Here is a 23298-nt window from a genome sequence, read left to right as displayed (position 1 = left end):
CCAAGCATTCTTTTAATGTGTTTAATTCCACTTTTGTATTCCTGGCTACCAGTCTGTTTAGCTTATACAGTGCCTTGGAAAAGTATTCTTCCCCCTTGGCGTTTTTCCTATTTTGTTGCATTACAAACCTGTAATTTAAATTGATTTTTATTTGGATTTCATGTAATGGACATACACAAAATAGTCCATATTGGTGAAGTGAAATGAAAAAAATTACTTGTTTCAAAAAATTCTAAAAAATAAATAACGGTAAAGTGGTGCGTGCATATGTATTCACCCCCTTTGCTATGAAGCCCCTAAATAAGATCTGGTGCAACCAATTACCTTCAGAAGTCACATAATTAGTTAAATAAAGTCCACCTGTGTGCAATCTAAGTGTCACATGATCTGTCACATGATCTCAGTATATATACACCTTTTCTGAAAGGCCCCAGAGTCTGCAACACCACTAAGCAAGGGGCACCACAAAGCAAGCGGCACCACCAAGACCAAGCGGCACCACCAAGACCAAGGAGCTCTCCAAACAGGTCAGGGACAAATTTGTGGAGAAGTACAGATCAGGGTTGGGTTATAAAAAAATATCTGAAACTTTGAACACGGAGCACCATTAAATCCATTAATAAGCCACACGTAGCAAACAAGCCATTCAATGTATTTGTTTTACCAAATGCGACAATCTCTGACCTTTATACAAAAACTCCTCGCTTGATGAGCGAAAAAAAAACTAAACGCCACCTGCTGGAGAAGACAGATTCTGGACCCAGTTATACGTCTCGCTTAGCCTTTTCCTCTCTGTCTTAAATGCCTAATGAGCCAGTGGCACAGACCCACAGGAAGTGCGTTTAAATCATCCAATCATCGAGCGCATCCCACCACTTTCATAACCAATCCATGGGTAAGCTTCGTGAACTGACATTTTCAAATGAAATAATTTTTCTGCGCTAGTGGGTGTTCAGCCAGGGCAGCTGTGGTGCAGAGAAATAATAATTGTTTTCTTGCCTTTCATTTCGCAAACGACTACCTACATATTGCAGAGGCAAGTGAGGTAAGATTTGCATTGCTTGAATGAATGTCCCTAGTTAGGTTGGTTTTTCATTATACGTTTAGCTAGCCTGATAAAGTCGAGCCGCTAGTATACGTTAGCTAGTCATCTACCTAGCTACTTTAGCCTAAGCTAGTTTGTTAGCTAACAGTAGCTAGGTAGATGACTAGCCCTACTGCTGTGTAACGTTAATAGGCTACTTAAGTTAATTAGCTAATGTTACGTTTGTTAACAGCACATAGTTACCGTTAGTTAAAGTTCTCAACAATGGCACTCTAAAACAAGTCAGGAAAACAGTCGAATTTGCTAATCTGGATTATTGTCATCGAACCGTGGTTGGGACAATCTAGAAAATGTTTTTTCCCCGTTTATTTTGTTAATTAGACAGCTCTGCAAGCGTTGTAATTTACATTTACATCATTTAGCAGACGCACTTATCCAGAGCGATTTACAAATGTCAATACGTTCGTTTCTCACCAAATATGGCGTTTCGCTTAAATTCTTTATTTACTCTCGTTACGGCAGGTATGTAACGTTACTTCCAAAAAAGGTCTAAATGAAAATGTACACGCAACCGAAAAAATTGCTATTCGGACCTCCAAGTCACTTATTACTGCCACCCACAGGTTGGAAATCTACAACGGTTCAATACATTGGAGGTGCATGGTATGCAGCTATAATTGTCTTTCTCAAACCGAACGTGCTGACCACACAGTGCGCGAGCGTTGCAAAATACATTTACACGTGATTGGGAGTCCGGTAGGGCAGCGCACAATTGGCCCAGCGTCGTCCAGGTTTGGCCCGGTTAGGCCGTCATTGTAAATATGAATGTGTTCTTAACTGACTTGCCTAGTTAAATAAAGGTTAAGTAAAAAATGTAAAATTCAATTATTGCACCCACACTGCTCATGCGCATCAACTGGCATCTGTGTAGCCAGTTGCTAAAATAGAATTTCGAAAGATGAACTGAGCTCCACACTCCAGTCCAGTTGGTGGTGGCAATGCACCTTAAAGTTAGTTGCCAACCGCCATATAAAGTCCAAAGAAGAAGCCTGACGGAGGAGAGATTCCTAGATATGAACTCTGTTTACTCTTTTATCTGTGGACTAATTGTCGGAGTAGAGGACTTTGTGCATTTCATGTAAAATAACAACCCCATGTTTATATCCCAGGACAATTTACCTAGTAACAGTAAGGTAGCTAAATTCCTAAATCGTCCTGTCCCCAAATTAATATAGTTGGTTCAGAGTTCATTTTGATATTACAACCTGCGTTTCCTGGTGTGGATGGACAAAATCAACATGCGAGCGATCTAGTCAGCATGTAATTTGGGGAGGTCTCTTAAAGTTGCTGGCCATCACCAACATGGGTTTGCCCTGCCTACTAACAGCCACCGGGGTCAATTTTTAGTAAGCAGGGCAAACCCGTTTTAGTGATTTCTGCTATATCATCATAATAAATCAATCGCAGCACGTTTTTTGAAATTCAGCAGTTTTTGCCTGATCAAGTACAATGCCATTGGAAATTAATGTTGAGAGTTAAATTTACTCTGAACATGCAGTGCATTCATTTTGTTACGTTACAGACTTATTCTAAAGTTGATTAAATTGTTTTACCCCCCCTCATCAATCTACACACAGTACCCCATAATGACAAAGCAAAATAAAGTTTTTAGAAAATTTTGCAAATATACATAAATATGGAAATATAACATTTTACATAAGTATTGAGACCCTTAGTACTTTGTTAAAGCACATTTGGCAGCGATTACAGACTCAAGTCTTCTTGGGTATGACGCTACATTCTTGGCACATCTGTATTTGGGGAGTTTCTCCCATTGTTCTCTGCAGGTCCTCTCAAGTTCTGTCAGGTTGGATGGGGCGGGTCGTTGCACAACTATTTTTCAGATCTCTCCAGAGATGTTTGATCGGGTTAAAGTCCGGGCTCTGGCTGGGTCACTCAAGGACATTCAGAGACTTGTCCAGAAGCCACTCCTGCGTTGTCTTGGCTGTGTTCTTAGGGTTGTTGTCCTGTTGGAAGGCGAACATTCACCCAAGTCAGAGGTCCTAAGCTCTCTGGAGCAGGTTTTCATCAAGGATCTCTCTGTACTTTGCTCCGTTCATCTTTCCCTCGATCCTGACTAGTCTCCCAGTCCGTGCTGCTGAAAAGCGTGCATCACTATTGATCTTGTTCACTTTCGCTTGTAAATGTCCACCCCCCCGAAAATGACATTCGGTATTTGTGCAAATTGTTTTTGCATTGTGGTAATAGAGGCCCAATGGAGGTAATATATGTTTTTCTTGCGTTTTTAGTGCCCCCTTGTGTGATATGCTGGTAATACTGTAAATCCTGGGATGCGTGAAGGACGGTATGACGATATGAAAATCTGGATACCGCCCAAGCCAACTTTAAACATTAATTTCCAATGGCGTTGTACTTAATTGGTTAACTGCTGAATGACTCCAAAAACGTGATTTGATTTTGATGACATACTAGAAATCCTCAACTGGTTTGCCCTGCGTACAACTGTTGGCCAGTGTTGGAATCTGGCTAACAGTCTGATACGTCTTCATACTAGCAAGGTCAGAGAACTGAATATTTCTAGCTAACTATTCTAGCTAAGACCCTCACAATTCTTTTTTTGTTGTTGTTGCAATGAATATGTGCCAGTGTTTTCTCATTTTCAACAGTATCTAGCTTGGCTATATCATTTTGAAGTGAATCCACACAAATCATCATGGGAGATGACAGTGACTGGATGAAGTTACCAGTCGATCAGAAATGTGAACATAAGGTGATTCTCATTTGTTATACTTTGGCTCCTTTATGGTCCCTTTTTGTGATGCAGGTTGAAGGGTAGAATTCAGTTGGTTGTGGGTAATACACCATGAAAGCAATTTAACAACATTAGCTATATAGCTAACGTTACTCTAGCACTGTTCCGTTTTTAACCCCTTCATTGTCCCTCCTTGCTGTCCCAGATATGGAAGGCCAGGCTGAATGGGTATGAGGAGGCCCTGAAGCTCTTCCAGAGGATTGATGATAAGAGTCCAGAATGGGCCAAGTACCAGGGAATCATCAAGAAGTTTGTGACTGACTCAAACGCAGTGGCCCAGCTCAAAGGACTGGAGGCTGTTCTGGCTTATGTAGTGAATGCACACGTGGCTTTTAGGTAAGGGGATGAAAAAATATAAATATATATAACAGTTAGACATGGGCTGAATACTAAATATTGTGTAGGACTAGATTATGAATTAATCATGTATAAATATCAAAACTCCACTTTCAACAACTCCAAAGAAATGACCTGTCTATGGTGCTGGAACCGCTGACTCGCTGCCTTTTTTCTATTATCAAGACATCTGCTGGTAACTCTAACTGTTTAGGACAGCTCATGAGGTCTCCTAAATATCTGTCGACTAGGACTCCTATGACTAAAGAGGCTTCATGCATAGCTTTTATTTTTACCCATAAGAGTAGGAGAAAAATTGACAAATGTTCTACTGTGAGACTCTTTGGATACTGCCCCGGGAGTTTCTTCTGACCAACTAGACCTATGGCCTGGATTATTTCCTTTTGGTCAGGTAGAACTCCCGGATCCTAGTCCTTGCAAAAGAGAATTGATTCTTAATCCCACCTGTTTGAATGAACATTAGATGAGCTATTTTTGTTTTATAACCTACTATCTGTTGTTGCTCTGCAGGACGGTGGGTGAGGTGGTGTCAGGCGTGGTGTGTAAGGTATTCAACAAGCCTAAGGCGCGGGCCAAAGAGCTGGGCTCAGACATCTGCCTCATGTACATAGAGATTGAGAAAGGCGACACGGTACAGGAGGAGCTCATCAAAGGATTAGAGAACAAGAACCCGAAAATAGTCGTCGCTTGTGTGGAGACCATACGCAGATCACTCTGGTGAGACACAGAGCTGGAGCAGTAGAGAAGGAAGTGTCCTTCTCCCTTATCCTAGATAAGTACTAAATACTGGTAATGATTGTGGAGATGTGACATGTTGGGTCTTTTACCAAAGACGACACACATGCCCAATTTTGGGATTAAGACCTGCTCATGTCTTGTATGTACCACCTGCTTTGATTAAATGTAACGCAAAAATGAAACTTAATTCATATGCTTATCTGCCTCCCCAGTGAATTTGGATCCAAGACTGTGACCCTAAAGCCCATAGTTAAAGTGTTGCCAAAGCTCTTTGAGTCCAGAGAAAAGGCAGTCCGAGATGAGGCCAAACTGCTGGCTGTGGAGGTCTACAGGTGGATCAGGGACTCACTAAGACCTCCTCTTCAAAACATAAACTCTGTACAGGTGAGGGTTAAGGGTCGATCCAAAACATGGTATTTCATCATTACCTGAATGCGAATAGTGGACCAGCATTGTTGCTGTATGTTGGAAAGTCTTCTAAGATGTCTTTGAACAGTATTTTGGATAGAATCTCCCAGGACATCTTTGCTGTAGGGCAGGGTTTCCCAAACTCAGTCCTGGGGCCCCTCCTGGGTGCATGTTTTGATGTTTGCCCTAGCACTACACAGCTAATTCAAATAATCAAAGCTTGATGGAGAGTTGGTTATTTGAATCAGCTGTGTAGTGCTAGGGCAAAAACCAAAATGTGCACCGGGGGGGTTGTTTAAAGCTGCAATATGTAACTTTGTAGGCGACCCGACCAAATTCACATAGAAATGTTAGTTATAGATCTGTTCTGTGCGCTATTTATGTTTCCCGTTCTTAAGTATCGTTTTTGCTTCTTACTTTCGGTATTGTACACCAGCTGAAAAAACAATATTTTTGGTTATGGAAAATACATTTCACAGTGGTTTAGATGGTATAAGGATTCTCTACACCTTGACTGCTTGTTTTGTCGCAAACTATTTTAGCAACCAGGAAATGCCGATTTTTGCATATTGCACCTTTTAATGAGTTCTTACTCACTATGCTGGGGAATTCAGACTCCTTTCCTGTGAAAGGCCCTTTTGCTTTTGACAAACTTGATAATTCTTGTGGGTGGTGTTTTTATACAATAGCCCTTTTTTGTAACTATGTCTCTGCAAACAAGCATGCACCACTCTGCCTGTGTTGTATATGTCCCCAGTTGAAGGAGCTGGAGGAGGAGTGGGTGAAGGTGCCGTCGTCGGCCCCCAGACAAAGTCGTTTCCTACGCTCCCAGCAGGACCGGAGGGCCAAGTTTGAGGAACAGCAGGCCGAGGCAGGGTCTAACGGAGACTGTGAGGACGGAGACTGTGAGGACGAATCTGCTCCTCAGGTTGACCCCTATGAGCTTCTGGACCCAGTGGAGATCCTCTCCAAACTGCCCAAAGACTTCTACGAGAAGATTGTAAGCACCTACCTTACTGAACATGTTGGATGTATTACAAGGTGCCTATGGGCGTTAGAGTTGGACGGTATCCAGATTTTCATATTGTCATTCCGTCCTTCTCTCATCCCAGCATTTACGGTATTATCGGCTTAGTACACAAGGTTTGCGTGGTTATTTTTTGTTGTGAACAATTGGATCACAAGGGCAATACAATCATAAAAATAAAATGACACTTTTCCCCACCCATTCCAAACATACCCCCCCCCCCCAAAGGGTTCAAATTAAAATAAACAACATTGAATGTAAAAATCAACTCCATCACCGGGTGCCTTCCCAAACTTGTACCCAATGGGACCCCATAGGCACGAAGTGCTGACCGTAGTCTAAGATATAGAAATATTGACGACCCTTGCAAATCAAGATGAAGTTCCTGAAAACTAAGAAGAGCCTTTGAGTTGAATATGTCCCCTAGATTATTGACCACTTTTGCAGACCAGGCTCTAGACTCAAAAGGTTTATTACCGGAAGTAATAGCCTTGTTATGCCATATGTGTGTATGGAGATGACATTTCCAGTTACCACCTATTCACTTCTCAACCTTCCTAAAATTCTCTGTTGTATTAGAAATAATAGGACCAAAATATAGCATGCATTTCTTATTAGATATACCAGAAAATAGCACATCCTGTAATCTAGTAGGTGAAACAAGTTATTTCTCAATAGTTCTCCAAGAGACTGATGTAGACTGATCAAACCATGCTCTAAGTGGGCGTAACTGGAAAGACTGGTGGTAAAAAAAAAAAAAGGTAATGCAAGGCCACCATTACACTTCTGTCGTTGTAACACCTCAAACCTAATCTTTGGATGTTTGCCATTCCAAAGGTATTTACGTATACGTTTATCAATCATTTCCCAATAGCCTACTGGTGGAGGGAGTGGGATCATCATGCTCAGGAAACTAATATGTGGCCATACATTCATCTTTATGAAAGCAACCCTAGTTTGTAAAGAAGCAGTCAACTTCTCCCAAATGGTTAAATCTCATTCAACCTCGTTGTACATTTTCTCATAGTTAAACTTCACCAGTCCATGCAGAGATGTTTGTATACTAATACTCAAATAAGTGAACTGTGTTTTCATAGGAATTGTTGAGGGAAGTGAAACTTTCTTGGCCGCTTCATTCATTAACGTTAATGCTGATTTTGTCCAATTTATCTTCTACCTGGACAGCAATTTGAATTCTTCAAATGTGGATAATAAAGATGAGATTGAATTCTGAATATCTGTCATACAGTGCCTTTGGAAAGTATTCAGACCACTTGACTTTTTCCACAGTTTAAGTTACAGCCTTATTCTAAAATTTATTAAATACATGTTTTCCCCTCAATCTACACATAATACCCCATAATGACAAAGCAAAAACTGGTTTTTAGAAATATCACATTTACATAAGTATTCAGACCCTTTACTCAGTACTTTGTTGAAGCACCTTTGGCAGCGATTACAGCCGCGAGTCTTCTTGGGTATCACGCTACAAGCATGGCACACCTGTATTTGGTGAGTTTCTCCCATTGTTCTCTGATCGGGTTCAAGTCCGGGCTCTGGCTGGGCCACTCAAGGACATTCAGAGACTTGTCCCGAAGCCACTCCTGCGTTGTCATGGCTGTGTGATTAGGTTTGTTGTCCTGTTGGAAGGTGAACCTTTGCCCCAGTCTGATGTCCTGAGCGCTCTGGAGCAGGTTTTCATCAAGGAGCTCTCTGTACTTTGCGCCGTTCATCTTTGCCTCGATCCTGACTAGTCTCTCAGTCCATGCAGCTGAAAAACATCCCCGCAGCATTACGCTGCCACCACCGTGCTTCACGGTAGGGATGGTGCCAGGTTTCCTCCAGACGTGATGCTTGGCATTCAGGCCAAAGAGTTGAATCTTGTTTTCATCAGATCAGAGAATCTTGTTTCTCATGGTCTGAGAGTCTAGGTGCCTTTTGGCAAACTCCAAGCAGGCAGTCGTGCCTTTTACTGAGGAGTGGCTTCCGTCTGGCCACTCTACCATAAAGGCCTGATTGGTGGAGTGCTGCAGAGATGGTTGTCCTTCTGGAAGGTTCTCCCATCTCCACAGAGGAGCTCTGTCAGGGTGACGATCAAGTTCTTGGTCACCTCCCTGACCAAGGACCTTCTCCCCCGACTGCTCAGTTTGGCCGGTCGGCCAGCTCTAGGAAGAGTCTTGGTGGTTCCAAACTTCTTCCATTTAAGAATGATGGCGGCCACTGTGTTCTTGGGGACCTTCAATGCTGCAGAAATTCTTTGGTACCCTTCCCCAGATCTGTGCCTCGACAATCCTGTCTCAGAGCTCTATGGACAATTCCTTCGACCTCATGGCTTGGTTTTGCTCTTACAACTGTGGCACCTTATATAGACGGGCGTGTGCCTTTCCAAATCATTCCCAATCAATTGAATTTACCACAAGTGGACTCCAATCAAGTTGTAGAAACATCTCAAGGATGATCAATGGAAACAGGATGCACCTGAGCTCAATTTCGTGTCTCATAGCAAAGGATCTGAATATTTACAGTTGAATTCGGAAGTTTGCATACACTTAGGTTGGAGTCATTAACTCGTTTTTCAACCACTCCACAACTTTCTTGTAAAGGAACTATAGTTTTGGCAAGTTGGTTAGGACATCTACTTTGTGCATGACACAAGTCATTTTTCCAACAATTGTTTACAGACAGATTACTTCACTTATAATTCACTGCATCACAATTCCAGTGCATCAGAAGTGTACATAAACTAAGTTGACTGTGCCTTTTTAAACATCTTGGAAAATTCCAGAAAATGTAATGGCTTTAGAAGCTTCTGATAGGTTAATTGACATCATTTGAATCAATTGGAGGTGTACCTGTGGATGTATTTCAAGGCCTACGTTCGAACTCAGTGCCTCGTTGCTTGACATCATGGGAAAATCAAAAGAAATCCAAGACCTCAGAAAAATAATTGTAGACCTCCACTAGTCTGGTTCATCCTTGGGAACAATTTCCAAACGCCTGAAGGTACCATGTTCATCTGTACAAACAATAGTATGCAAGTATAAACACCATGGGACCACGCAGCCGTCATACCGCTCAGGAAGGAGACGCGTTCTGTCAAAGTGCAAATCAATCCCAGAACAACAGCAAAGGACCTTGTGAAAATGCTGGAGGAAACGGGTACGAAAGTATCTATATCCACAGTAAAACAAGTCCTATATCAACATAACCTGAAAGGCTGCTCAGCAAGGAAGAAGCCATTGCTCCAAAACCGCCATGAAAAAGCCAGACTACGGTTTGCAACTGCACATGGGGACAAAGATCGTACTTTTTGGAGAAATGTCCTCTGGTCTGATGAAACAAAAATAGAACTGTTTGGCCATAATGACCATTGTTATGTTTGGAGAAAAAAGGGGAGCTTGCAAGCTGAAGAACACCATTCCAACCGTGAAGCACGGGGGTGGCAGCATCGTGCTGTGGGGTGCTTTGCTGCAGGAGGGACTGGTGCACTTCACAAAATAGATGGCATCATGAGGAAGGAAAATGATGTGGATATATTGAAGCAACATCTCAAGACATCAGTCAGGAAGTTAAAGCTTGGTCACAAATGGGTCTTCCAAATGGACAATGACCCCAAGCATACTTCCAAAGTTGTGGCAAAATGGCTTAAGGACAACAAAGTCAAGGTATTGGAGTGGCCATCACAAAGCCCTGACATCAATCATATAGAAAATGTGTGGGCAGAACTGAAAAAGCGTGTGCGAGCAAGGAGGCCTACAAACCTGACTCAGTTACACCAGCTCTGTCAGGAGGAATGGGCCAAAATTCACCTAACTTATTGTGGGAAGCTTGTGGATGGCTACCCAAAATGTTTGACCCAAGTTAAACAATGTAAAGGCAATGCTACCAAATACTAATTGAGTGTATGTAAACTTCTGACCCACTGGGAATGTGATGAAAGAAATAAAAGCTGAAATAAATCATTGTCTCTACTAATATTCTGACATTTCACATTCTTAAAATAAAGTGGTGATCCTAACTAAAGACAGGGAACCTTTTACTAGGATCAAATGTCAGGAATTGTGAAAAACTGAGTATGTATTTGGCTAAGGTGTATGTAAACCTCCGACTTCAACTGTATGCATTTGTTTATTTTTATTTTTAAATGTGTAAACATTTCTAAAAGCCGGTTTTCACTGTCATTGTGGGGTTTTGTGTGTAGATTGCTGAGGCTGTTTTTTTCATTTAATCCATTTTAGAATAAGGCTGTAACGTAACAAAATGTTGAAAAAGTCAAGGGGTCTGAATACTTTCCGAAGCCACTGAATATAGGAGGAAAATATCTGCGTAATACAGTGGTTCTTCCTTTAAAAGTTTTGAGCTTATGCCGCGTCTGTTTGTGGTAGATGGTGGCAGGTGGTGGTAAATTGCGTCACTCTGTCATTGCACCACACTATCACCAGAGGGAGTTAGAGCGCTGATCTATCGGTAATCTAAACTGTGGCACAAGTTGACTGTCTTTTTAATATTAATGGAATAGTTTTCTGTCCTTGAGTCTCTCTCCTCTGGCACTAGAGTCCTGCATCAGGCAAAAAATGTATATAGCTGGCGGTGGTCCTGGAGTTCAGAGAGAACTTAGGTAAATACAATGGGGGAATTAAAGACTGATTTTTGAAAAATAGGCACGTGGGCTTTTGGTTTCTCTCCCTCTAAAAACATAAATAATTCTAAATAACAAACTGGCTTATTTTACCACAGTGTGAAAGACTGATAGCCCCTCTATATAAAGTTTGGGGGGGTGTAGGCCTGTCGCTGGGGAGACTTCTCAGAAATTATTTTGCCTAGGTAAAGGAGAGCTGCTCACCGTTGAAAGTAACTGCATCTTCTCAAGTTCCAAAGTGCAGAGGTTCACATCCCTTTTTCGGCCCCTTGCTTCAGTCTGAATGCGATCCACCTTTTCTATTAGCGCTCAAACTGATCCCATGTGGGTGTCCGACTTATCTTGCAAGGTAGAAACTTGTTCCCTCACTCCTTGAATTGCTGCACCAACAGCACGTGTAACCACCGCCTCCACCCGGTCTAGTTGTTCAGCTAAAGTTAGCGAAATGGCGTCGCTAGCATCAGCAGTAACTTTGGTTTTCTGGCGTTTAGTTGCCATTTTGATGGGCAAACATGTATTTTTCTTGAACCCAGACATTTTCCACAGACGTTTAAACAAGAAAGTAGATAACCTGAAGAAAATGTGGAATTGTCGGCAGGAGCTTGAGTCTTCTGACCATTGCGTTTGTAGGTCACGTGACCACCTCGTGTACACGCTGTGTTTGTGGAGTCTTGAGTCGATAGGGTAACGGGCCTGCTTGCTCTGATCGAAGATGATTGCGGAGGAGCAGACGGGCTGAGAATGGAGAGGAGAAAAAACGCAAGGAAATCAAGATACAGATAACTCATCTACAGGGCTTTGACCTCTCAAACGCGGCAGAAAGCCAACGCAATATGATGCCGTCACCTTATTAATTCAGCCACTTAATTGGATAACTAGCAAGTTAAACTTGGGTCGTGTTATTCTGCGTTTCTTGCAGGAAAAATATCTAAAACTCATATCTTGCTGCGTTTTGTAAACTCTGATCTAAAATGCTTCTTATTGTAATATCTGCTTGGCATAATTTTTTTTGTTTTGTTTCAGTTGCACTTTTCCACTCATAACAATTCACGAACAGGCGTTCTATCAGCAGACAGACTCTGACTGATGTGGAGCTACTTTTCTCTGGTACTTTTCTCCATGTAGCCAGCCTACTTTTCTCTGGTACTTTTCTCCATGTAGCCAGCCTACTTTTCTCTGGTACTTTTCTCCATGTAGCCAGCCTACTTTTCTCTGGTACTTTTCTCCATGTAGCCAGCCTACTTTTCTCTGGTACTTTTCTCCATGTAGCCAGCCTACTTTTCTCTGGTACTTTTCTCCATGTAGCCAGCCTACTTTTCTCTGGTACTTTTCTCCATGTAGCCAGTCTACTTTTCTCTGGTACTTTTCTCCATGTAGCCAGCCTACTTTTCTCTGGTACAATGCTAGATTAACTTTAAGCAAAACATTAGGAAATGTAGCTGACTAAATTATTTCTATGATAAACATCAGAAATATGTTGGCCATGCATCGTTTTTGCCAAAAAATACCTTGCTTTTTCATTGTAAGCTCATTTACTGGTGGCTGCCGGCCAAATAGTTGTCATCTGATGAAAAATGAAGCTATTTTCTGCCGAATGTGTTGCGCTAATATATTTTCTGTGAACGAAAACTATAGTTGCACGTCCCTGATCACTATTGAAGCAAGAAACACTGTTGGCTTTCAATATAAAACGCGACCCCCGGTCCATACACAGCTGGACTCACCTGCTCCTGCTTTCTCCCATTGTGCTATTTACAAACAGACGTGTGATTGTAAGCTTCGTAATGTGACTGGTGAAATAATGAACGCGATCTGCTTTATCTCCTAACATATTGCACAAGTTGACTGCAGGTATTTACTTAATGTAGGTACAAATATAACTTTTTAGTTGAAAAACTTTAAATAGTTTTGACGATATTTGAAAAGCCATCCCGTGGCCATTTCCAAATATTGCCAGGATGTCATACGCATTTGGGCTTTTCATCTAGTATGAATTCACTGCATGCTATTGAGGAACAGAATCTTCTTTTGACAACCGCTGATAATCAGATAAGGGGACGGGCTGTATCATAATTAATGAATGAATGGCGAGACACGCAAATGCGCGTTAGATGACAAATTCGCAGTATGGGTGAGCCTAGTATGTTATTTGTTGCTTACTGCATAAATGTTTACTAAACAGTACATTTTAGTAATATTTAGTAGTACACAGTATGTCATTTAGTTGTAGTAGGCAGTGTCTGAAATCTGTCTTGCTTGTCTTCATAAAATCTAATCTTTCCTGCTAAGAGCTTACACAATAAACTAAAGCTATAGAGCCGATACTCTATTTGTCATTGTTGTGTATTGGGCCTGTGGCTGAGCCTCCCTCTCTCTGTCACTGCAGGAGGCAAAGAAATGGCAGGAGAGGAAAGAGGCCCTGGAGGCCTTGGAGATGCTGGTTAAACACCCCAAACTGGATAATGGAGACTATGGAGATGTGGTTCGAGCACTCAAAAGGGTAGGCAACTCTTTGGTTAACTCTGAGTGAGTGAAGGGTACAGTATGTGTACAGTGCACTGAATAGCCACTTAAACTCTGTTTGCCTATTGTAGGTAATTGGTAAAGACACCAATGTCGTGCTGGTGTCTCTAGCTGCAAAATGCCTGGCTGGATTGGCCTCTGGTCTCAGGAAGAAGTTTGGGACGTATGCCTGCCAGGTAAATTCTCCCTTTAGACGGTGACTGAGAAACTAGAGATACTTAAGATTATTGCTTTACTGTGCAAGACTCTTCTACAATGGAAACTGTTTGCTAATCTCCAATTTTGACTGATTTGGTTATTTAAATTGTTTATTTTCCTCAAGGTGGTCCCAACTATTTTGGACAAATTTAAGGATAAGAAACCTGCTGTGGTCCAGTCCCTGCAAGAGGCCATCAATGCAGTCTTCCTGACAGTGAGTAGGCCAATTTTATTCCCACTGATGATCCTTTTGGCTCATAGCTTGCAATGCACTTTAAATCTGTGTCAATACTGTGTGAGCCTGTGTTATTGGAGAAACTGCACCAGTATCTCTTTGGCCGTGGATCTCAACACAATGTATAATTTACTGTTAATAAGGTGAAATATCTGTTTTATTTAGCAGCTCTCTCCAGTCCTTTGTATAGGCCTTGTGCTAATCAATAGTTCCTGTTTCCTTTCTATAGTTGCCATTTGAGAAGCAGATGTATGCTAGTCTAGATGGTCAATGCATGTGATTATCTGTGGGCATGTACACATATTACTGCATTTCCTTCACTTAGAATTTACTACAGCTTTTTAATGTGGATAGATGTTTAATTAGTCAAACGTAATTCAAGACTCCATTAGAGTAGCAAATCCACCCTTGATTGATGGACAGTGGTAAGAGTGAAGATATTTGCTTTTTGCATGGGTCTGAAGTTGGCCAAGGGTAATTTGTGTGATTTCCAAGATGACAAACAAGCCAGCATATCTTTCATATCACTTTATCCACAACACATTGTTGAATGGTAACATCAACAAAAAAGTCAAATAGAAAAACAGGGTAATGGCCTGGTTTGTTCCCCCCAGACCACTCTCCAGAACCTGAGCGAGGACATGCTGGCCGTGATGGACAACAAGAACCCGTCCATCAAGCAGCAGGCCTCTCTGTTCCTGGCCAGGAGTATCCGTCTCTCGACCCCCTCCACCCTGCCCAAGAGCCTGCTCAAACCCCTCTGTGCTGCCCTGATCAAGGTTGGTCTGATCTCAACCATCCTATATGCTTCTAACTGTACATGTCCACTGGGGGAAAATATTATGTGAACATGCAATGATCAGAGTTAAACTTGACAAATGTTCACAAAATAAAGGAATATTGAGGTTATTGGTTGGTCGGGTGAAGTATTATACAACCCAACATAGGGCTGGGCAATATGGCCCAAATATCATATATATATATATATATATATATATATATATAAGGTATTTGATGTTTTTGAATAATACAAGTTCTAAATTTGCTTTGAGTAGTTTGTGACCCTAGGGTGGCAACGCATACATTCTAAGTGGTTTCAATGGGTCTTTCTACATTGTGATTGTTTTATACTGTTCAATTAAACTCCAACCAAAAATAATTTATCAATTTCTGCATTTCCTGCACTCATTTGAGATGATTTCCACACTGCCACGTAGGACTGCATGATATGGGCAAACAATATAGGCCTTATTTTTAGAAACACTTGGGTGAATTGTTGGAATCATGGAAATGGAATGATTATTACTTTGAATACAGTGTTTGACATGACAATGAATGAAAATGCCATGGAGGATTATTGTGACAGGGTACAAACCTAGGTGAGCCTATAATCTTTGGCTACATTCAATGTTTTCTCTTAGCTACTTCATGTAGGTAACATATTCATGCTTCGCGTATTCCTCTTTGATTTAGAAGATACTGTTGCACAAACATGCAGATTTAGGTCTACACCATCACTGGTATTATCAGGCTGTATAGCTAATTACGTTTGCTCAGACTCAGTACGTTTATTAGCTAGCTAGCAATTAGCATTAGTGGCTAACACAATTTAGGTCCAACTTGCTAAGAAAAGACATACTAGCTGTTTGCAGATGTAAGAAACACAAACTAATAGTGTAATTATAGAACGCTAGTGGATTTATATTAAGAAGCAAAGTGAATAAAGCATCATTGTCATCAACATTGTTGCATGTGCTTCATTGACCATGCAGACTGAACACAAGTGTCTCGTTGTTGAGGAACAACAAATGCGCTCCTTGAGTGATGGGGCGGGGCTAGGTCTGTGTGGAAAGCGGCATGGTGGGAGCGGAGAGAGAGATGACTCGAGTAGTGAAGTAAACTATAAAAATGGACATAACACGGCGTATCCCATTTTAACAAACCAATCATTCAAATACCGTTATAGAAGGTAAAGTAAAAACCCAAACCAGTCAGTGCATCAATACCGGTATATGGTAAAATACTTATTTTACACTTATTTCTATAAATCCCCATTTGAATATGGATATGGCTCTGTCTGAATGTATGACATATTGTTGGTTGTTTCTTCTTCATGGCAGCAAGTGAATGACCCTGCCCCAGAGGTGAGAGATGCTGCGTTCGAGGCTCTAGGCACGGCCATGAAGGTGGCGGGAGAGAAGGCTGTTAACCCCTTCCTGGCAGACCTCGACAAACTCAAGCTTGGCAAGGTGAGGGGGGGGGTGTGTGTGTGTATACACTACCGTTCAAAAGTTTAGGGTCACTTTGAAATTTCCTTGTTTTCGAAAGAAAAGCAATTTTGTTGTCCATTTTAAAATAACATCAAATTGATCAGAAATACAGTGTAGACATTGTTAATGTCTATTGTAGCTGGAAACGGCAGATTCTTAATGGAATATCTACATAGGCGTACAGAGGCCCATTATCAGCAACCATCAGTCCTGTGTTCCAATGGCACGTTGTGTTTGCTAAACCAAGTTTATCATTTTAAAAGGCTAATTGATCATTAGAAAACTCTTTTGCAATTATGTTAGCACAGCTGAAAACTGTTGTGCTCATTAAAGAAGCAATAAAACTGGCCTTCTTGAGACTAGTTGAGTATCTGGAGCATCAGCAATTGTGGGTTCGATTACATTTTAGTCATTTAGCAGACGCTCTTATCCAGAGCGACTTACAGGAGCAATTTGGGTTAAGTGCCTTGCTCAAGGGCACATCGACAGATTTTTCACCTAGTCGCCTTGGGGATTAGAACCAGCGACGTGTCAGTAACCGAAAGAACGCTCTTAATCACTAAGCTACCTGCCGCCCCCGATTACAGACTCAAAATGGCCAGAAACAAATAACTTTCTTCTGAAACTCGTCAGTCTATTCTTGTTCTGAGAAATTGCCAAGAAACTGAAGATCTCATACAACGCGGTGTACTACTCCCTTCACAGAACAGTGCAAACTGTCTCTAACCAGAATAGGAAGAGGAGTGGGAGGCCCCGGTGCACAACTGAGCAAGAGGACAAATACATTAGTGTCTAGTTTGAGAAACCGATGCCTCACAGGTCCTCAACTGGCAGCTTCATTAAATAGTACCCGCAAAACACCAGTCTCAACGTCAACAGTGAAGAGGCGACTCCGGGACAGACGAATTGAAGTTTGAGGTGGTCGGATCACAAAGAAGAACATTTGTGAGATGCAGACTAAATGAAAAGATGCTGGAGGTGCTTTGGAGGTGTTCAAGTGGGAGATTTGTACAGGGTAAAAGGGATCTTGAAGGAAGGCTCTCACTCCATTTTGCAACGCCATGCCATACCCTGTGGACGGCGCTTGATTGGAGCCAATTTCCTCCTACAACAGGGCAATGACCCAAAGCACAGCTCCAAACTATGCAATAACTATTTAGGGAAGTAGCAGTCTGCTGGTATTCTGTCTATAATGGAGTGGCCAACAGTCACTGGATCTCAACCCTATTGAGCTGTTGTGGGAGCAGCTTGACCATATGGTATGTAAGAAGTACCCATCAATCCAATCCAACTTGTGGGAGGTGCTTCAGGAAGCATGGGGTGAAATCTCTTCATACCTCAACAAATTAACAACTAGAATGACAAAGGTCTTCAAGGCTGTAATTGCTGCAAATGGAGGATTCTTTGACGAAAGCAAAGTTTGAAGGACACAATTATTATTTAAATAAAAAATCATTATTTCTAACCTTGTCAATGACTACATTTCTTATGCATTTTGCTATATTTCTTATTCAAACTCATTTAATGGATAACAAGGACATTTTTAAGTGACCCCAAACTTTTGAACGGTTGTGTGTGTGTGTGTGTGTGTGTGTATATATATATTACATTACACAGTGAGTGAAAAAAGTATTTGATCCCCTGCTGATTTTGTACGTTTGACCACTGACAAAGAAATGATCCGTCTATAATTTTAATGGTAGGTTTATTTGAACAGTGAGAGACAGAATAACAACAAAAAAATCCAGAAAAACGCATGTCAAAAATGTTATAAATTGATTTGCATTTTAATGAGGGAAATAAGTATTTGACCCCCTCTCAATCAGAAAGATTTCTGGCTCGCAGGTGTCTTTAATACAGGTAACGAGATGAGATTAGGAGCACACTCTTAAAGGGAGTGCTCCTAATCTCAGCTTGTTACCTGTATAAAAGACACCTGTCCACAGAAGCAATCAATCAATCAGATTCCAAACTCTCCACCAAGGCCAAAGAGCTCTCCAAGGATCTCAGGGACAAGATTGTAGACCTACACAGGCTGAAATGGGCTACAAGACCATCGCCAAGCAGCTTGGTGAGAAGGTGACAACAGTTGGTGCGACTATTCGCAAATGGAAGAAACACAAAATAACTGTCAATCTCCCTCGGCCTGGGGCTCCATGCGAGATCTCACCTCGTGGAGTTGCAATGATCATGAGAACGGTGAGGAATCAGCCCAGAACTACACGGGAGGATCTTGTCAATGATCTCAAGGCAGCTGGGACCATAGTCACCAAGAAAACAATTGGTAACACACTATGCCGTGAAGGACTGAAATCCTGCAGCGCCCGCAAGGTCCCCTGCTCAAGAAAGCACATATACATGCCCGTCTGAAGTTTGCCAATGAACATCTGAATGATTCAGAGGAGAACTGGATGAAAGTGTTGTGGTCAGATGAGACCAAAATGGAGCTCTTTGGCATCAACTCAACTCGCTGTGTTTGGAGGAGGAATGCTGCCTATGACCCCAAGAACACCATCCCCACCGTCAAACATGGAGGTGGAAACATTATGTTTTGGGGGTGTTTTTCTGCTAAGGGGACAGGACAACATCACCTCATCAAAGGGACCATGGGCGGGGCCATGTACCGTCAAATCTTGGGTGAGAACCTCCTTCCCTCAGCCAGGGCATTGAAAATGGGTTGTGGATGGGTATTCCAGCATGACAATGACCCAAATCACACGGCCAAGGCAACAAAGGAGTGGCTCAAGAAGAAGCACATTAAGGTCCTGGAGTGGCCAGCCAGTCTCCAGACCTTAATCCCATAGAAAATCTGCGGAGGGAGCTTAAGGTTCGATTTGCCAAACGTCAGGCATGAAACCTTAATGACTTGGAAAAGATCTGCAGAGGAGTGGGACAAAATCCCTCCTGAGATGTGTGCAAACCTGGTGACCAACTACAAGAAACGTCTGACTTCTGTGATTGCCAACAAGGGTTTTGCCACCAAGTACTAAGTCATGTTTTGCAAAGGGGTCAAATACTTATTTCCCTCATTTAAAATGCAAATCAATATATAACATTTTTGACATGTGTTTTTCTTGATTTTTTTGTTGTTATTCTGTCTCTCACTGTTCAAATAAACCTACCATTAAAATTATAGACTGATCATGTCTTTGTCAGTGGGCAAACGTACAAAATCAGCAGGGGATCAAATACTTTTTTTCTCTCACTGTATATATATATATATATATGCTGGCTCTGGAAAAAATGTAGAGACCACTGCACATTTTTCCTAAATCAGCATCTCTACATGTATGACTTCCATTCCAGTGTCTGTTGAATTCCAACACAGGCACACCTCATTCTACTGAATTAGGTACTGATTAGGTGATCACCTGAACCAAATGTTATTTAACGAGGAAAATAATAAAAACCACTGCTGTGGTCATCACTATCCTCTTGCAATAGGACCAGCTGGATGGCAAAAACAGTGCTAATAGTACCTCAAATGGAATATTAATCAAAAAATAACTATTGACCATGCCAAAATAGTTGAAAAGGAAAGTTTTGAGGTAGGAAAAGAAGGGTTCAATTCTGGCTTTACTGGCAGAGGGATACAGTGAGCGTCAGGTTGCTTCCATCCTTAAAATTTCAAAGACGGCGGTTCATAAGAACAAGGTCAAGCAGCAGACATTGGGGACAGCAAAGCTACAGACCGGCAGAGGGCGAAAACGACTCTACTCACTGGGATGACCGCCAACTCATTCGAATGTTGCTCAACAACCGTAGGATGACATCAAGTGACCTACAAAAATAATGGCAGCTTTGCCCAACACCTGGTCGTCTAATGGTTAGACGGAGACCTGGAGAGGCCTACAAGCCACAGTGTCTCGCACCCACTGAGGTTGGTGGAGGATCGATGAATTTGATGATTTTTTTCCAGAGCTGCGTGTGTGTGTATAATTTATATATATATACACTCACACAGTGGCTTCGGAAAGTATTCAGACCCCTTGACTTTTTCCACATTTTAGTTACGTTACAGCCTTATTCTAAAATTGATTAAATTCTTTTTTCCCTCATCAATCTACACACATTACCCCATAATGACAAAGCAAAAACAGGTTTTTAGAAATGTTTGCAAATGTATTACAAATAAAAAATGGAAATATCACATTTACATAAGTATTCAGACCCTTTACTCAGTACTTTGTTGAAGCACCTTTGGCAGCGATTACAGTCGCGAGTGTTCTTGGGTATCACGCTACAAGCATGGCACACCTGTATTTGGTGAGATTCTCCCATTGTTCTCTGCAGATCCTCTCAAGCTCTGTCAGGTTGGATGGGGAGCGTCGCTGCACAGCTATTTTACAGGTCTCTCCAGAGATGTTTGATCGGGTTCAAGTCCGGGCTCTGTCTGGGCCACTCAAGGACATTCAGAGACTTGTCCCGAAGCCACTCCTGTATTGTCCTGGCTGTGTGCTTAGGGCTGTTGTCCTGTTGGAAGGTGAACCTTTGCCCCAGTCTGATGTCCTGAGCACTCTGGAGCAGGTTTTCATCAAGGATCTCTCTGTACTTTTCTCCATTCATCTTTGCCTCGATCCTGACTAGTCTCTCAGTCCCTGCAGCTGAAAAACATCCCCACAGCATGATGCTGCCACCACCGTGCTTCACGGTAGGGATGGTGCCAGGTTTCCTCCAGACGTGATGCTTGGCATTCAGGCCAAAGAGTTGAATCTTGTTTTCATCAGATCAGAGAATCTTGTTTCTCATGGTCTGAGAGTCTAGGTGCCTTTTGGCAAACTCCAAGCAGGCTGTCATGTGCCTTTTACTGAGGAGTGGCTTCCGTCTGGCCACTCTACCATAAAGGCCTGATTGGTGGAGTGCTGCAGAGATGGTTGTCCTTCTGGAAGGTTCTCCCATCTCCACAGAGGAGCTCTGTCAGAGTGACCATCGAGTTCTTGGTCACCTCCCTGACCAAGGACCTTCTCCCCCGATTGCTCAGTTTGGCCGGGCGGCCAGCTCTAGGAAGAGTCTTGGTGGTTCCAAACTTCTTCCATTTAAGAATGATGGTGGCCACTGTGTTCTTGGGGACCTTCAATGCTGCAGAAATTCTTTGGTACCCTTCCCCAGATCTGTGCGTCGACACAATCCTGTCTCGGAGCTCTATGCACAATTCATTTGACGTCATGGCTTGCTTTTCGCTCTGACATGCACTGTCAACTGTGAGACCTTATATAGACAGGTATGTGCCTTTCCAAATCATGTCCAATCAATTGAATTTACCACAGGTGGACACCAATCAAGTTGTAGAAACATCTCAAGGACGGTCATTGAGCTCAGATCCAGGATGCATCTGAGCTCAATTTCGAGTCTTGTAGCAAAGGGTCTGAATACTTTTGTAAATAAGGTATTTCTCTTTATTTAATACATTTTCAAAAATGTCAACCTATTTTCGCTTTAACATTATGGGGTATTGTGTGTAGATTGCTGAGATTTTTATTTATTTAATCCATTTTTGAATAAGGCTGTAACGTAACAAAATGTGTAAAAAGTCAAGGGGTCTGAATTCTTTCAGAAGGCACTAATATATCTCCACTGCTAGTATGGATAAATGGTTTTACACTTTTCAGGGTTCCAGACTTTTTCCTCTGGTGCCACTAACATTTTCAGATGGTGGCACCAGCCCATGATTTGGCTGCACCAAAATTGTTGCGGCGTCACTTAGTAAAATGAATGCCCTTTTATTAAGTTATTCACTGTGCTACTGAGACGGTATGATTCAAGAAATACGTTGATTTAAACAAGCAGGAATGCGTGACCAATTTAGTCTGATGTGCAACCTAAACCAGTGATTGTCATACATTTCTGGGTTGACAATTAGGCTATTGTTGATATATTTTAATCTCAAAGTAGGGCTCCAGAATTGCAGATTTATTTTGTTCAATAGAGATTAATTTACTTAACTTTTGTGTACAAAAGTTGGGGCTAGTTCACCAGCTGGGGAAGTTGAGACACATTAGCTAGATCGCTAAATATAGTATGTTGCTTGTTAGCCATGTAATTTATTAATCTAACAGTACATTTTATGTCCTAAAAACAGACTCATGCTTCCTGCGCTCCCTATATCTCAAAGCCACCAAATACTTAGATTAAAAACTGTCAATATTTAGAGTTCTAAAGAAAGCTGAGACCTTCCCTCCTCTCTCCAACAGTCACAGCAGTTGTGTAATTATTTTTGGCGGAACCCATCAGAACACATTTTCTCGCTTTCTCTCCCTCTTGCCTACTCTGAGCGCACAGGGAGAAACGGGCACAGGGGCAGATCAGACACTTTCATGCAGGAGTCAGAATATTATTGCACTGAAGGCTACTGTTTGACCAAATCATGGTTTTAGCCATCCCAAAAATATTAAGTTTTGAGTGAAGTGACCAACTAGAATTTGCAGCTCACACTGATGCACCCAATTAAAACATTAAGCGTCCCAAGTCAGTGGACGCAAAATAATCACTCTGGATCCCTGCTTTTGGTCACTTCCTACCTCCCTTTAGTCAACTTCAAATAAAATAGCTGTTGCAGCGTTTTCAGAGCCAGTTTCTTGTGGAAATATAGTGTTAGTATTGTTGACATAATTCTGATTTATCTTTGTTGCTGCCCTCAGGCCATCTTGTTGCTCAGATGGATAAAATCCAAGTGTATTTTCTTCATGCTATTTTCCTCTCAAAGATAAAGGAGAGTGCAGACAATGTGGAGCTGGCTGGAGGAAAGAAAGGAGGAGCGGAGAAAGTGAAACCTGGATCCAAGGTGCAGCCACAGTCCGAGGCCCCAGCCAAACTCTCAAGGCCCCCTAAAAAGGCCCCTGTGTCTAAGGTGAGAGGGCATGACTCTTATTGTATGTATTGTCTCTCCGTAGTGTGTTTGCATGCAATGGTGGTCCTTGTCAGGTTTGTTGCACAAAATGTTTCAATGTGTCTTTAGAGGGGTTCAATTGAACTTTAACTTTTAAAGTTAATTGTAATAATTTTGACTATATACAGTAGAGTAGAGC

At 41.9% G+C, this 23298-nt stretch overlaps 1 protein-coding gene across 2 annotated transcripts in view; it reads left to right on the top strand.

Moving 5' to 3' along the window:
• Positions 1 to 480: 480 nt before the first annotated feature.
• LOC121579070 (cytoskeleton-associated protein 5) overlaps positions 481 to 23298 on the top strand; it is a 69162-nt gene continuing 46344 nt past the window's right edge. Inside the window, exons 1-12 of one of the 2 annotated variants that reach the window (XM_041893337.2) lie at positions 481 to 527; positions 3733 to 3836; positions 4024 to 4214; positions 4746 to 4952; positions 5186 to 5357; positions 6139 to 6381; positions 13434 to 13547; positions 13642 to 13746; positions 13893 to 13982; positions 14618 to 14782; positions 16124 to 16252; positions 22977 to 23120. In XM_041893337.2, coding sequence (XP_041749271.2) covers positions 3780 to 3836; positions 4024 to 4214; positions 4746 to 4952; positions 5186 to 5357; positions 6139 to 6381; positions 13434 to 13547; positions 13642 to 13746; positions 13893 to 13982; positions 14618 to 14782; positions 16124 to 16252; positions 22977 to 23120 — 1617 coding nt within the window. In that variant the 5' untranslated portion in view covers positions 481 to 527; positions 3733 to 3779. Of the gene's footprint in view, positions 528 to 921; positions 1046 to 3732; positions 3837 to 4023; positions 4215 to 4745; positions 4953 to 5185; positions 5358 to 6138; positions 6382 to 13433; positions 13548 to 13641; positions 13747 to 13892; positions 13983 to 14617; positions 14783 to 16123; positions 16253 to 22976; positions 23121 to 23298 lie in introns of those variants that run through there. The other variant, XM_041893336.2, reaches the window with a different exon arrangement.

This window comes from Coregonus clupeaformis, chromosome 3 (assembly GCF_020615455.1).
Source record: "Coregonus clupeaformis isolate EN_2021a chromosome 3, ASM2061545v1, whole genome shotgun sequence".
Taxonomy (NCBI): domain Eukaryota; kingdom Metazoa; phylum Chordata; class Actinopteri; order Salmoniformes; family Salmonidae; genus Coregonus; species Coregonus clupeaformis.
This window is presented reverse-complemented; position numbering and strand designations above follow the sequence as displayed.